At 41.8% G+C, this 12531-nt stretch overlaps 1 protein-coding gene across 1 annotated transcript in view; it reads right to left on the reverse strand.

Annotated features, from left to right (window-relative positions):
• ALK (ALK receptor tyrosine kinase) overlaps window positions 1-12531 on the reverse strand; it is a 908221-nt gene that overhangs the window by 195946 nt on the left and 699744 nt on the right. Inside the window, exon 9 of the mRNA XM_060245392.1 lies at window positions 2283-2452. Coding sequence (XP_060101375.1) covers window positions 2283-2452 — 170 coding nt within the window. The remainder of the gene's footprint in view (window positions 1-2282; window positions 2453-12531) is intronic.

A 12531-nucleotide genomic window follows, 5' to 3' on the forward strand; every position in this document is an offset into this window, starting at 1 on the left:
AAACAATTTGCTCTAGGAATCAGGAAATCCTTAAAGGGACACTTACATGCAGAATGGTAGTGTTTAATGCTAAATAAAATGAGACAAATTCAGAACTCAGAAAATCAGGAATAGAGAGAGTGCAAAATGGGCTAAAGCTCATTTTAAAGCTTACTCCTTGACAGCGATGGTGGAGAAGAAACAAAACTTTCCTGCCACAATTGTATCTGCATAGAGTGGAACAGTAGAGCTGTTCCAAGTGGAGCATCCGCAGGAGGTCGTTTTGCTCAAACGCTTTGCTTGACATATTGCAGATAAAGTGGGAGGCATCATTTTGTGGTGATGTCAGTCCTATCTGGAAGCAGGTTTCAGAAGTTTGTCCTAAGGAGCTGCTGCTCGTCTTTGGCCTCCTTCCATCATAGGGTATCTTGTCCCCTATACTCTTCAGGAAACGAAAGGTCCACTGTGCAAGCACCAGTCATTTTCTACTCTGGGGTGATGTTGCTTTTACAATGTTTTCACGGCAGACTTTGTATGGGGTGGTTTGCCATTGCCTTCCCCAGTCATCTACGCTTCCCCCCCCAGCAAGCTGGGTACTCATTTTACCAACCTCGGAAGGATGGAAGGCTGAGTCAACCTCAAGCCGGCTACCTGAAAACCCAGCTTCCACCGGGGATTGAATTCAGGTCATGAGCAGAGCTTAGGACTGCAGTACTGCAGCTTTAACACTCTGCGCCACGGGGCTCTTCATGTATGTAGATACTCTTCAACATCTACATAAAACCACTGAGTGAGGTAATCTGGAGATTTGGGCTGGGCTGTCATCAATATGCAGATCACACTCAGCTCTATCTTGTGTTTCCAGGAGATTCCATGAAGGCTGTCAAAACCTAAACTGGTGACTTGAGGCAATTTTGGGATGGATGCAGGCTAATAAAATGAAGCTTAATCCTGACAAAAGTGCTTCTGGTGAGCAATAGGATTGATCCAGAATTTAAGAAGTCTCCTTTTCTGGATGAAGCTGTACTCTCCCTGAAGAAACAAGTCTATAGTTTTTGGGGTTTCTTTTTTTTTGGGGGGGGGTACTGCTGGACCCAAGCCTCCTGTTGGATAAGCAAGTAGAAGCCATGGTCAGTAATGCCTTTTACAAGCTTCAACCAATTACCAACTGTGACCTTTCCTGGACAGAAAAGATCAGGTCACTTTTGTGCATGCCCTGGTGACATCTATATTAGATTATTGCAAATTTATTATTGCTCTTTGTGGGGCTTCTTTGAAAGTGTTTGGAAATGTCCATTGTTACACAAATCTGTGGCTAGGATGTTGACACGAGGGATCCTAGGGACCACATCACTCCATCTGCATGGTTCCTGAATTATTTCTAGGCCAATTCAATGTGTCAGGGGTGGAATTCTAGCAGGAGCTCCTTTGTAAGGAGTCTTGTAAGCTTTTGGAGGATTGGCTACATCAAGGGTGTGTGGCCTACTATGCAAATAAGCTCCTGCTAGAATTCCACCCCTGCTTGTGCTGAACTTTAAAGCTCTGTATGGTTTGGGAACAACATACCTTAAGGATTGACTACACCCATATGAACCTACCTGACCATTATAATAATCTTTTGAGGCCCTGTTTCAGGTGCCACTACCTTCTGAGTTTAGGTAGGTGGTAACCTAAGAGGGCCTTCTTGGTCATGGCACCAAAAATGTGGAACTCCCTCTCTAGAGATATTTACTTGTCCTTTTTTTTTGGCATTCCCTTGATGACCTCATCTTCCTGCCCTATGCTTTCATTGTTGGCTTTTTGTACATGTACATTTATGTTTTACCTGATTTTATGATAAATTTTATATATTTTGTTAGCCGCCTTGGTGGCCCTATTTAGGCAGAAAATGAGACATAAATTTTGTGCACATATTAAATATTTGGTCTACAAGTTTGTGAAAGTTAGCTAGGAGAAAAAAGGGCAGTTTTCTGGGTTACATATCTTGGAAATCATATGGCTTGACAACAGTAATATGCTCTATGTAGGTCTTCTCTTGGATTAGACTTAAGCACAGAATGTGATGAGCAGTTTCCTTACATTACGTGCCCAATATAACTGAGAACAGGCTCTTTCCTTATATTCCATCACAATAATCTCTAATGCATGCTCATCAGCCAGTGAGACAAGTAAAGAATGTGTTTTCGTGGCTACCCCACTGCTAAGAACTTTCAGTCCCTGAAAGCTCATCTGTCAAGAATTTTAAGATGCCTTGGAACTGAACTAAGAAACACCTAATGCAAAAGAAGTATAAGGTTTCCTACCTGTCTGACACATCAGTGAGAGGCCTGACCATCTTCTGCCAGACCCCCATTCCTTTTCTGTTATCAAAATGCCAGAGCTTCCTGCTCTGCTCCTTCCCAGTCTTGTTCTCAACAAGGACCAGAGAAACATCTCCAAGCAAGACACCATGAAGGAGCCATGACATTCGAAGCTGCAAGGGAAGAATCAGCACACAGACAATTAGAACTAAGCAAATAAAGAGCACAATCAACAAACTCTTCTTGTCCACAGATAATCTGGAATTCCTCCTGGGCACTGTTTAGGGTGAGGATGCATTGTGGTGTTATGCACTCCCCAAAAAGCTTTTCCACATTGTCTTCCAAACAACTGGCTAATTAGTAAATTTCTACAGACATGCAGCTTAGAGTTGTATGAGTCAGAAGGATGATATTAGCAGGTTGCTCATTGTAGATGGTATGAGGTTCACCCTTGCCATAAACAAAACTGTACGCTTTACAGAAATTGTGGCATGAAACAATGGAAATAACATAGATTTGGGACTTCAATTCAGAGCAGAGATTTTCAAACTTCTTTTGCCAAGCTCATCTGTAAACCTTTATGCTTCTCCTTTAGCTCTGTCCTCATCTGTTGTGCTTCCCGTGCTGTGGGGACATACTACCAGCAGCACTCCTTGTAGCTTTCCCTAGATTTTAAGTAATATAAGAAGCAAAATACTGAAATTGTAGTTTCACTGTCTTGCACCCTCTCCTAATCTTAAGGATGCATCCCACATTACTCTTTTGGGTGCATGCTTAGGATGTCTTAAGTGTATGCCTAACAAGCATATAGTTTGTAAAACTGTGTAGTGCACAGACATGCTCATCATTGGATGCAATGTGCTCTAAATGGGGCTGAATGTACACTTAGGCTGCTTCCACACAGCTACTTTACTCTGCTACAGCTCTGCTACTTTACTCTATTTTTCCCAGCATCTGCATGGCATCATCATGCACCTTCTTCCCCTGCTTTGCTATGACCTTTCCTATCTGGAGTAGTCTCTTATGAAAGATCCCAGTGAAAACATGTTTGCATATGTATAGATGGGAAGGTTCGGATTTTTTAAAAAAAATCCTGCCAAATTGGTACCATTTTCTTTGCTCCAGATGTCCATAAGCAATATTTCCCTCTCCTCAAACACAACCGGAGAGCTTTTTAAGATTATTTGATGTTTGACATATTGTGATAGGGTTATAATGCTATAGAGCAGGGGTGGCCAAACTGTAGCTTGGGAGCCACATCTTCCACACATATTGTGTGGCTCCTGGAGGTTGAGGAGGAACTTAATGCAGACTTACTCTCAAGTAAGCATGCTTAGCATTGGGACCTCAGTCAGCCTCTGAGTGCTGACCCATAGGTAGGTGACCGTTTCTGTTGCGTGTGAAGTGGGGGAGGAGGGGGAAGTAGGCAGGCTTGCAAGCCCTTCTCCTCCACCACAGAGATTGCCTGAAGACCTTGAGTGAGGAAAGAGAGTGCAAGCGCCAAGGGAGCTACTGGAAGGAGGGATAGAATTAAAGAAGGCAGCACAGGGTCCCCCCATAATTTCATAGCTCTCGCAGGAACTGTATTTACTAACCTTGGAGTCAAGGCATAACGATGCAAATGGCAGTCGATGATTTATATGGTACATGCATGTTTCCTTCTCCCACTGGTGCCAAAAATTAATTCTGTTACCTTTCCCTATGCTGCTCTTAGATGGACTGTGTTATTCCTAGCATTTGTTTTTTTAAAGAAGTCTCCTCCCAGCATGGACACGCTGTAAAGTGCATGCATTAAGTATTTTATCCTTCTGTGCAAATAAAGTATTAAGAATTTGAATAAAGATGTGTGTGAAATATTTGTTCATGTCTAGCAGCTCTCAAACATTTTACATTTATTCTATGTGGCTCTTAACTTAAGCAAGTTTGGCCACCCCTGTTATAGAGATATGTCAGTGGTAAGGTTTTAAAAAAATAAAAGTTCAAGAAAGCTTCCCAGTAGTGCCTTGTGGACAATCTGTTGCCGCCACTTTGACCACTTCTGCATTCACAACAACAATGAAAGCTACACAAAGATATGGCAATACATGGAATCACATTAGTAGCAAATTTGCCTTTGCAAGAATGAAATGTTTGCCTCAAGTCTGCCTTTGCATAATAAGTGAAATGTCTGCTAATTTACTGGCCAATGTATGTAGCATCTACTTTATCACTTGCTTTTGTTTCCCTTGAGAGATTTGTTGAAATGTGCTGTGCTAGAGTAGCACAATGGCTATTTCCAGTGCTATAGCTCTTTATGGTACATTATTTTATTGTTGGTTTTCTTTTTTCCAGGCTGAAATTTTGCTTTTCATGGCAAATTTTAGTTGTGTGTGTTTGAAGACAGCATGGAGACCAGGTATAAAATCTCTGGCATCTAACATATGGCACGTACTACTTTGGTAGAATTGTCGACTTCTGCCTATCTTAAGTGTACTTGCCTCCATGAAAAGGAGACTATTAATACCTGTGTGATCCAAAATAGTAGGAATCTCTCTCCCTTTAGACATGGCCTAAAAGATACAAGTTAAAATTGACAGCTTTTCCAGTAATGAACTCTTTTATATTCAAGCAGCTGCAGAGAGAAGTGGAATGTCTGCAATAAGAGGGTGTTGCCAGCAATTACACCCTCATCCCCCCTGACATTCCTTTCAAAAATTGGTCTTTTCTTCCTCTCTGCAGGTTATTATAGACTTTCCAATTATGCTCCAATGGTATTTGGATTTTTATTAATTAAAGTACCATATCCAAAAGTGGTCCCCAGTATTTCACTTAGGTCTAGTGTAACTAAGTCCCACTGTGGCCCTTAAATCATGTATATAAAATGATTTCCCGGTGCTTTCTCATTTTAGAACTTGCTTGCTGTCATTGCCAGGATGAAATATAATCCTCTGAAATTTGGCCAGCTTTCTAATAGGCATGGGTTTTAAAAAAGTGCTGCCTGTTAATAATCAGCATTTCAAGAAAAATATAATTTTTGAAGGCACAGATTTATGCACTCACAAGACCAATTTGAAACTATTGAGCAAAGCAATCTATTGAAAGATTGATAATAATTTCTGTGGCATCAAGACAATAATCAGAATATTGAGTCTTGTCTCAGTGCATTTTTTTTTTTAAACATTCTTTGGTTGCAGTCGGATGAGCACTTTGATCCATTGCTGTTGCTTCTTCCCAATGGATTTAAAGTGCTCATCCACACAGCCACATTTTTCTGTTTCCCACTCACTGGCCACCTATTTTCGCCCCCAACTTTCCCAACACTGGATAAAGTCCAGTGTGTTTTGACTGAGCCAGTCTCGCTACATACTTCCAACATCTGATCTCTCCACAGAGCACTTGAGCTGTTTGGAAGGTTTGAGACTTCTGCTTCTTGGCCACCATGTTTTTCAGAGTTAGCGATGTGCGCATAACTGCATGTGTGTCCAATGGCGAATATGTGGTTATGCACATGCAAAAAGCAGACTTTTTAAAAATAAAGCTGTCCACCCATCCTCTCTGTGGTTACCATGCAGTGGCAGTCTGATCACTCGACCACAAAGTAATGTGGGATTAGGGTGGTGTGTATAATCAAATTTCTCCAGCCTGTTATCTGACCATGACCTTTATTTTCATAATATCAAACCCAGTAATTGATTTGTAAGAAGTAGGAATATATACAAATGTATAGTTTTTTTATTCTCTGGGGGTTCTTTAGTGTTTGAAAAGCCCCATTTATTTATTTAACCAAAAGATTTCTATCCCACACTGTCTAGAATCTGCCTGAAACAGCTAACATCATAAAACAAAACAATAAATAATATACTCAAAAATAAAAATACAAAAAATCATAAAGCAATGAAACCCATCCTAAATCTATATCTCTATGAGCCCCCCCCCCCCCAAAGCAAAATCTAGACAATTATTTTATGCTAGCATGCCATCTATTTTATGTTCATTTCTTAAGGTCTATTTCTAGCACTCTGCTTTTAGACCTTTTATAAAACAAATTACAAAGCATTTATTTATGTGGTATTCCCACAGGGGCTAATAACAAGTGCTCCACTGAAAAGTCTACAAGTATTGCAGCAAATGTTGACTGGCCCTTCTCTTCTTAGACTCAGAAGGGTTGGCTGATGCTAATTGTTCAGAAATAGCTATGCATACAAAGGGAGAGTAACAACAGTAACTGCTAATTTGAAAAGGTTAATCATGCCATCTTCATAAATTTTAAATATTTATTGCATAAAGAATGTGAGAGAAAGAGAGGAAGAAGCAGGAAGCAAAGCAACATACACCAAGGAAGCCCAAGTGCACAGGAGAAGAGGGATAATTGAAGAATACACCGGGAAAGAGGGATGAGAGAGAATAAAACAAAATACATGGTGACAGCTGGCACTGAAACAATGTTATTTTAATTTGAATATTTATCATATCTTCCATGGCTAATCAGAAGCTTTATACGGCAAGAGCCCCTCCAGGCCCCACCCACTTTCTTTAAAAACTTGATGGGCACCAAGAAAGGTGCTGGTAGGTGCCATGGTGCTGTTGGGGACCCCTGTATATATGTATGCATCTCCCCCTTCCATCATGTTGGGGAGTATGGGCATGGAAAATATTGGGAAACCTGCCATGAAGAAACCCTGATAATGTTTTGTTATATTGGCAGCCACAGCAGCAACAGGGAAACAGCACATGCCCATCCCTGGGTAGAAAACACCATTGTTGCCTATTTTTTACTTTTACTTGTGCCAGTAAGCAAAGAATAAACTTCTTCCTGCAGCATAAATGGCTTTATGCCCCTCAGACTATGCTGACTGACAGTGTTGAAAATGGTTTCCTATTGCTTATTGACTTCTGAGATCCTTCCTGCCCATCACTGGTAGTGCTTTTTTGGTGGCAATGGGGAGGGGGGAAGCATCATATAGTACTGGAGAAATTGAACTTGTACAACCTAATAGAGTCATTTGTTGTTGCCTTTGGCCAGGCCACAAGTCTTGAGCTCACAGCAGGTGTTGACTGTAGTGACCCCAGGGATGTTAGACAAGGTTTCAATGCCCAAAAGAAGGGAAAACTCCAGCCCAGAAACCCTCCTCTTACCAACATGCCATAGACATAGAGGGTATCATGATAACACCATAAAAACTTCTGTGTCAAACTTGCTCACTAGTTTCAGCAACTAGAAAACCTTGCTCAGATGATGCTGTCTGTATTATGGAGCCTTAAAAAAAGTCATGACATGTTTCAAATCTGGTTGGCCTCCCCTATTGGCACTGTCACCTGTGCTATAAAATGGATTATCATCTGCCATCTCTATGAGATATCATGATGTGAGACGGCCAGGCTGGGCAATATGTGATGATACGGTAAACTTCTCTGAGTGCTGTTGAGTTGTCAATTTTTAAAATGTTTTTATTATATTTTATTGTTTTATCATATGTTGTACTCTGCCCTGAGTCCTACAGGGAATGGGCGGAATAGAAATATACTAAAATAAATAAATAACTGAATGAATGAATGAATAAAAGATTTTGGTTTGCCAAAATGTGTGTCCTACTTTGCTCTCTGCTCTGAAGTGGGTCAGTCTTTGGTGGAGACAAAAGCCTGGATTGCAGTGTTTAAATTCTGGCTCAAAATTCACTTTAGAACAGATCCTAACAACCTTCTTGATTGTATGAATGCCCAAAAGAAGGGAAAGGGACGGTGGCTCAGTGGTAGAGCATCTGCTTGGGAAGCAGAAGGTCCCAGGTTCAATCCCTGGCATCTCCAAAAAAGGGTCCAGGCAAATAGGTGTGGAAAACCTCAGCTTGAGACCCTGGAGAGCCGCTGCCAGTCTGAGAAGACAATACTGACTTTGATGGACCAAAGGTCTGATTCAGTATAAGGCAGTTTCATAGGTATGAAAAGAGACCCATATATTTCATCCTGGACAGCAGTACTTCTGTCCAAACTCAACCAATTGGGGTTAGAGGTAGATGATTTTTCTACCTCTGATGAGTCACATATCTTCAGATGTATTAAATTGAGACTGTGGGAATCAGAGGAAACGAAATTACGGCCAACAGACCCTTATATTTGCTCTCCGGCTTCCTTAGGTCTCTATGCTTTCTGTGGCAAAATGCCCAATTATCTATCAGACTTAACCATTCCAAGTCATCGCAGGGCATTTATATTGGCTAGGCTAAATGCGTTTCCCTCCAAAGTTTTACAAGGGAGATATCAGCAAGTCTCTTTAGCCGACAGACTTTGCTCCTGTGGAGCGAATACTCCTGACTCAATCCAGCATATATTGCTTGATCGTTCTTTTTACCATAACCTCCGCAAAGATTTATTTGGCAAGCTTTCTTTTTCCCCAGATTTGTCTATTCTGCCACCCTGTTATTATTTTTGCGTGATACTGAGGGGGTGGTTAGTGAGGCTGTGGCAAAATTTCTGGCTGACATCCTTAAATTTAATTCTGACCATGTTTGAATGCATCTGTAAGCTTGGTTTTATTTTGATTTTATCTCCAATGTTTAAATTTTTATATTCTGTGTATTTTTATTTGAATCTACTATGCCATTAATGGTTTGGTATGGAAGAATAAAAGATCTGGGCTCTTACTGCTGTTGTTTCTATGGGATTTCTCCCCCCGCCCACGCCAAGTCTCACCCCTAAAACGACTTGGTAGTGACATGCCAGAAACACCATTATGAATATAATCAACCATCCTAGACTGACATTGTCTCATCAGTGCTTTGAAAGTTTCATTGACTAACTAAACAGGCAGCTGTACAATGAATTAGGAGAACCAGGGCTTTTTTGCATATTAGGTCACGCACTCCTGATGTAGCCAATCCTCCTGGAGCTTACAGTAGACCCTGTACTAAGAGCCCTGTAAGCTCTTGGAGGATTGGCTGCATCAGGGGTATGTGGCCTATGCAAAGGTTTCCCTGCTACAAAAAAATCCCTGAGGAGAACTAACAGTTGATTCGGTCCAGAGTTAAAATAAATCACCTCGAGGAGATTAACTACAACAACACTACAACAACACTGATGTTTGTGTTGTACTGTGATTGCTTTCCTGGGCAGCGTACTAGACCTATCAATGTCACCTATAAAGGCAAATGGATTCCTGATGAATTCTGCCACCTCTTTAGAAACATTACAGGATGTATGAGAGAGTTCATTTCCAGGGCATGAAGAAATCATTAGTTATGCAAGTTGCTGCCTTGTAACACAGCTTGTAGCACTTCTCTGTTTCCTGTCTGTGAAAGTTCATATTCTTTGTTTTGGTCTGTTCACAGAATCATAGAGTCACAGAAGGGGCCATACAGGCTATCCTCCCACTCATGTTTGTGACTGTGATATTTTTCTCCATTAGAAATGCCCAAGCATGAACCAGTTTCAGGTTCTAGATTAACATAAGAGCCTTTTTGTGACTACAGGGCTCTAAAGTGTAATATTCCCAATGAAAAACTAACAGCAACTTTGGATGAATGCATTACATTTCCATCTATCTGGGGCCATTACCAGAGTTTCATCGCCATCCTAAGCAATGTCCCACCCTTTATTAATTTCCAATGGACTTCATATGGTGGAACTCTCCTTTGGATGGCATTGTCACTCTTATAATGGAGGAACAAAATAATATGCATTAAAGGGGTTGGCAACAGAAATGGACCTTACAGTATGCAGGAATTAGAGTTGCCAGTTGGACCGTTTAAACCTACCTGGCTGGATTATGATTTCCTGGCCCCAAATATTTCCTAGCAGAGTTTTAGTGTTAGGCTATGCATGAGTTGGAGCTTGCGCCCTGGATGAATTAACATATGCAAAAGAGTCATGCCCTTCTTCTTTCTTCTATAGTAGAGGTGGCAACCTATATGGGAAGGTCACCTATGCCAGCTGCTTTGTAATTAAAATTTTATCCCACTGGAGGCTTCTGCCTTCTCTGTTATCTATTGCATGGCTCAAGCAGGCAGGTTAAGTAAGAGATTTGTGGCAGAGAAGTCTGAAAGTTTGTATTCTAATGTGCATGCCTGTTAAATGGAAGCTCCATATTCAGAAAACTCAGAAGAAACTTAATCATACAGTAGGTGCATGGAAGAGGAGATAGCAGCTGCAACAGAATATATTTCAACACTGATCCAATACAGATTTAGATGGGTCTAATCCTTTTGTGACTTGTGACATTTCTACAAGGTCAGAGTATGTTTTATGTGTGGATAGATAGATGCATCATTAGGGGGCATGTAGTTTACTGTCACTTGCAATGGAAACAATTTGTTCGCTATAGTAGATGGAATCTCTTTTAAAAAGAGGCATATATAAAATATGATTTGACATGCAGGCAAGTGCTAGTCTGAAATATGCACACCTCTGCAAAATTTCATTGAGACTCCTTTGAGCTAAGAAAGCCTCTGAACATTTTATTTCTGAAAAGGACCAGAAGTGCTATAAGAATAATATTTTAACGCTCTGCTCTTGGTCATGGTTTATATGTAAAAGCAAAATGAATCATGGAAACTTAAATCAGTTGCAGCATTCCCACTGAAAAAAGACTAATGTGCTGCCCAAACTCCATGGCCTTTGGTGGGTCTGCTACTGTGCAACATGAGTCACAGCTTACTTTGGTCTACAGATATTGGGCACAGGCAGCTATGGGCAGGAGGAGGAGATATGAAAGATATGAGCAGGAGGACCAGGATTTGGTGGCAAAGGGGGATTAAAGGAGTGAGATTATCTGTAGTGGACAACATGAGCCTTGAAGAGAAGGGGGTGAAAAGAATGAAAGAAAAAGAATGAGAGAGAATGGGGGTCTGGAGAAAAGAGTTTTGGAATGGATTGAGGCAAATGAGGAATATTGTAGTGGCAGTTGTGCTAGGGTTGCCAACCTCCAGGTGAGGCCTGGAAATCTCCAGTTTATACAACTGATCTCGAGCTGGCAGAGATCAGCCCCCCTGGAGAAAATGACTGCTTTGAAAGGTAGACTCTATGGCATTGTATCATGCTGAGGCCCCTCCCCTCCCCTCCCCAATCCTACCCTCTCCTGGCTCCACCCCGAATGTCTCCAACACAGACCTGGCAACCCTAGGAAGAAGGAATAGGTAATTAAAGGAAGGTAGCATAAGGTTCTGCGGGTAGGGGAGGAGTAGAAGTGGTGATAGAAGGAGATGTGAAACATGAAAAGAGTATGGCAAGATGAGAAATGTGTAAGGAAATGAAGGAAAAGAGAATGCCATGTGATAAAGAATAAGAGGTGATGGCAGAGTGAATAAGAAGGAAGTGTATGGAGAAGAGAAGAGAAGAGAAGAGAAGAGAAGAGAAGAGAAGAGAAGAGAAGAGAAGAGAAGAGAAGAGAAGAGAAGAGAAGAGAAGAGAAGAGAAGAGAAGAGAAGAGAAGAGAAGAGAAGAGAAGAGAAGAGAAGAGAAGAGAAGAGAAGAGAACTGGGCTGAAAGTGAATCCAGCGAAGACAGAAGTTCTTTGTTTAGGTCGGGGTGCTCGGGGAGGGGAAATACCTCTCCCGGTCTTCGACGGGGCGCCACTGAAGGTGGCGCACCGGGTTAGGAGCCTGGGAGTTTTACTGGAGCCTGCATTATCAATGGAGGCCCAGATTGCAGCCACTGCCAAGTCAGCCTTTTTCCATCTAAGGCGGGCAAAGCAGTTGGCTCCCTTCCTAGAGCGCCAAGATCTGGCAATGGTGCTTCATGCAACGGTAACCTCGAGACTGGATTACTGTAATGCCCTCTACATGGGGCTGCCTCTGTACCGAATGCAGCAGCTAGACTGTTGCTAGGGCTTCCTAAATGGGAGCACATACAGCCTGGGCTGCGTGAACTGCACTGGCTGCCAGTCATATACCGGGTTCGTTACAAAGTGCTGGTCATTACCTTTAAAGCCCTATATGGTCGAGGACCTGTCTACCTTAGGGACTGTCTCTCCCCACATGAACCCCAGAGAGCACTGAGGTCAGCCGGAAAAAACTTGTTGACTATCCCCGGACCGAGAGAGGTGAAGCTATAAAGTACCCGTAACCGGGCCTTCTCCTCTATAGCCCCGAGCCTATGGAACCAACTTCCAGAGGAAATGCGGGCCCTGCGGGACCTTGAACAGTTCCGCAGGGACCGCAAGACCTACCTCTTCCGACTGGCTTTCGCTGATGAAAATGGAAATTGCTAAGGAAACCGCCATCATAAACATAAACAGCAAACATAGCATTAGCACTTTACTAATTTTTAATTTAATCAATTTTTA

Source organism: Heteronotia binoei, chromosome 1 (genome assembly GCF_032191835.1).
Source record: "Heteronotia binoei isolate CCM8104 ecotype False Entrance Well chromosome 1, APGP_CSIRO_Hbin_v1, whole genome shotgun sequence".
Lineage (NCBI taxonomy): Eukaryota > Metazoa > Chordata > Lepidosauria > Squamata > Gekkonidae > Heteronotia > Heteronotia binoei.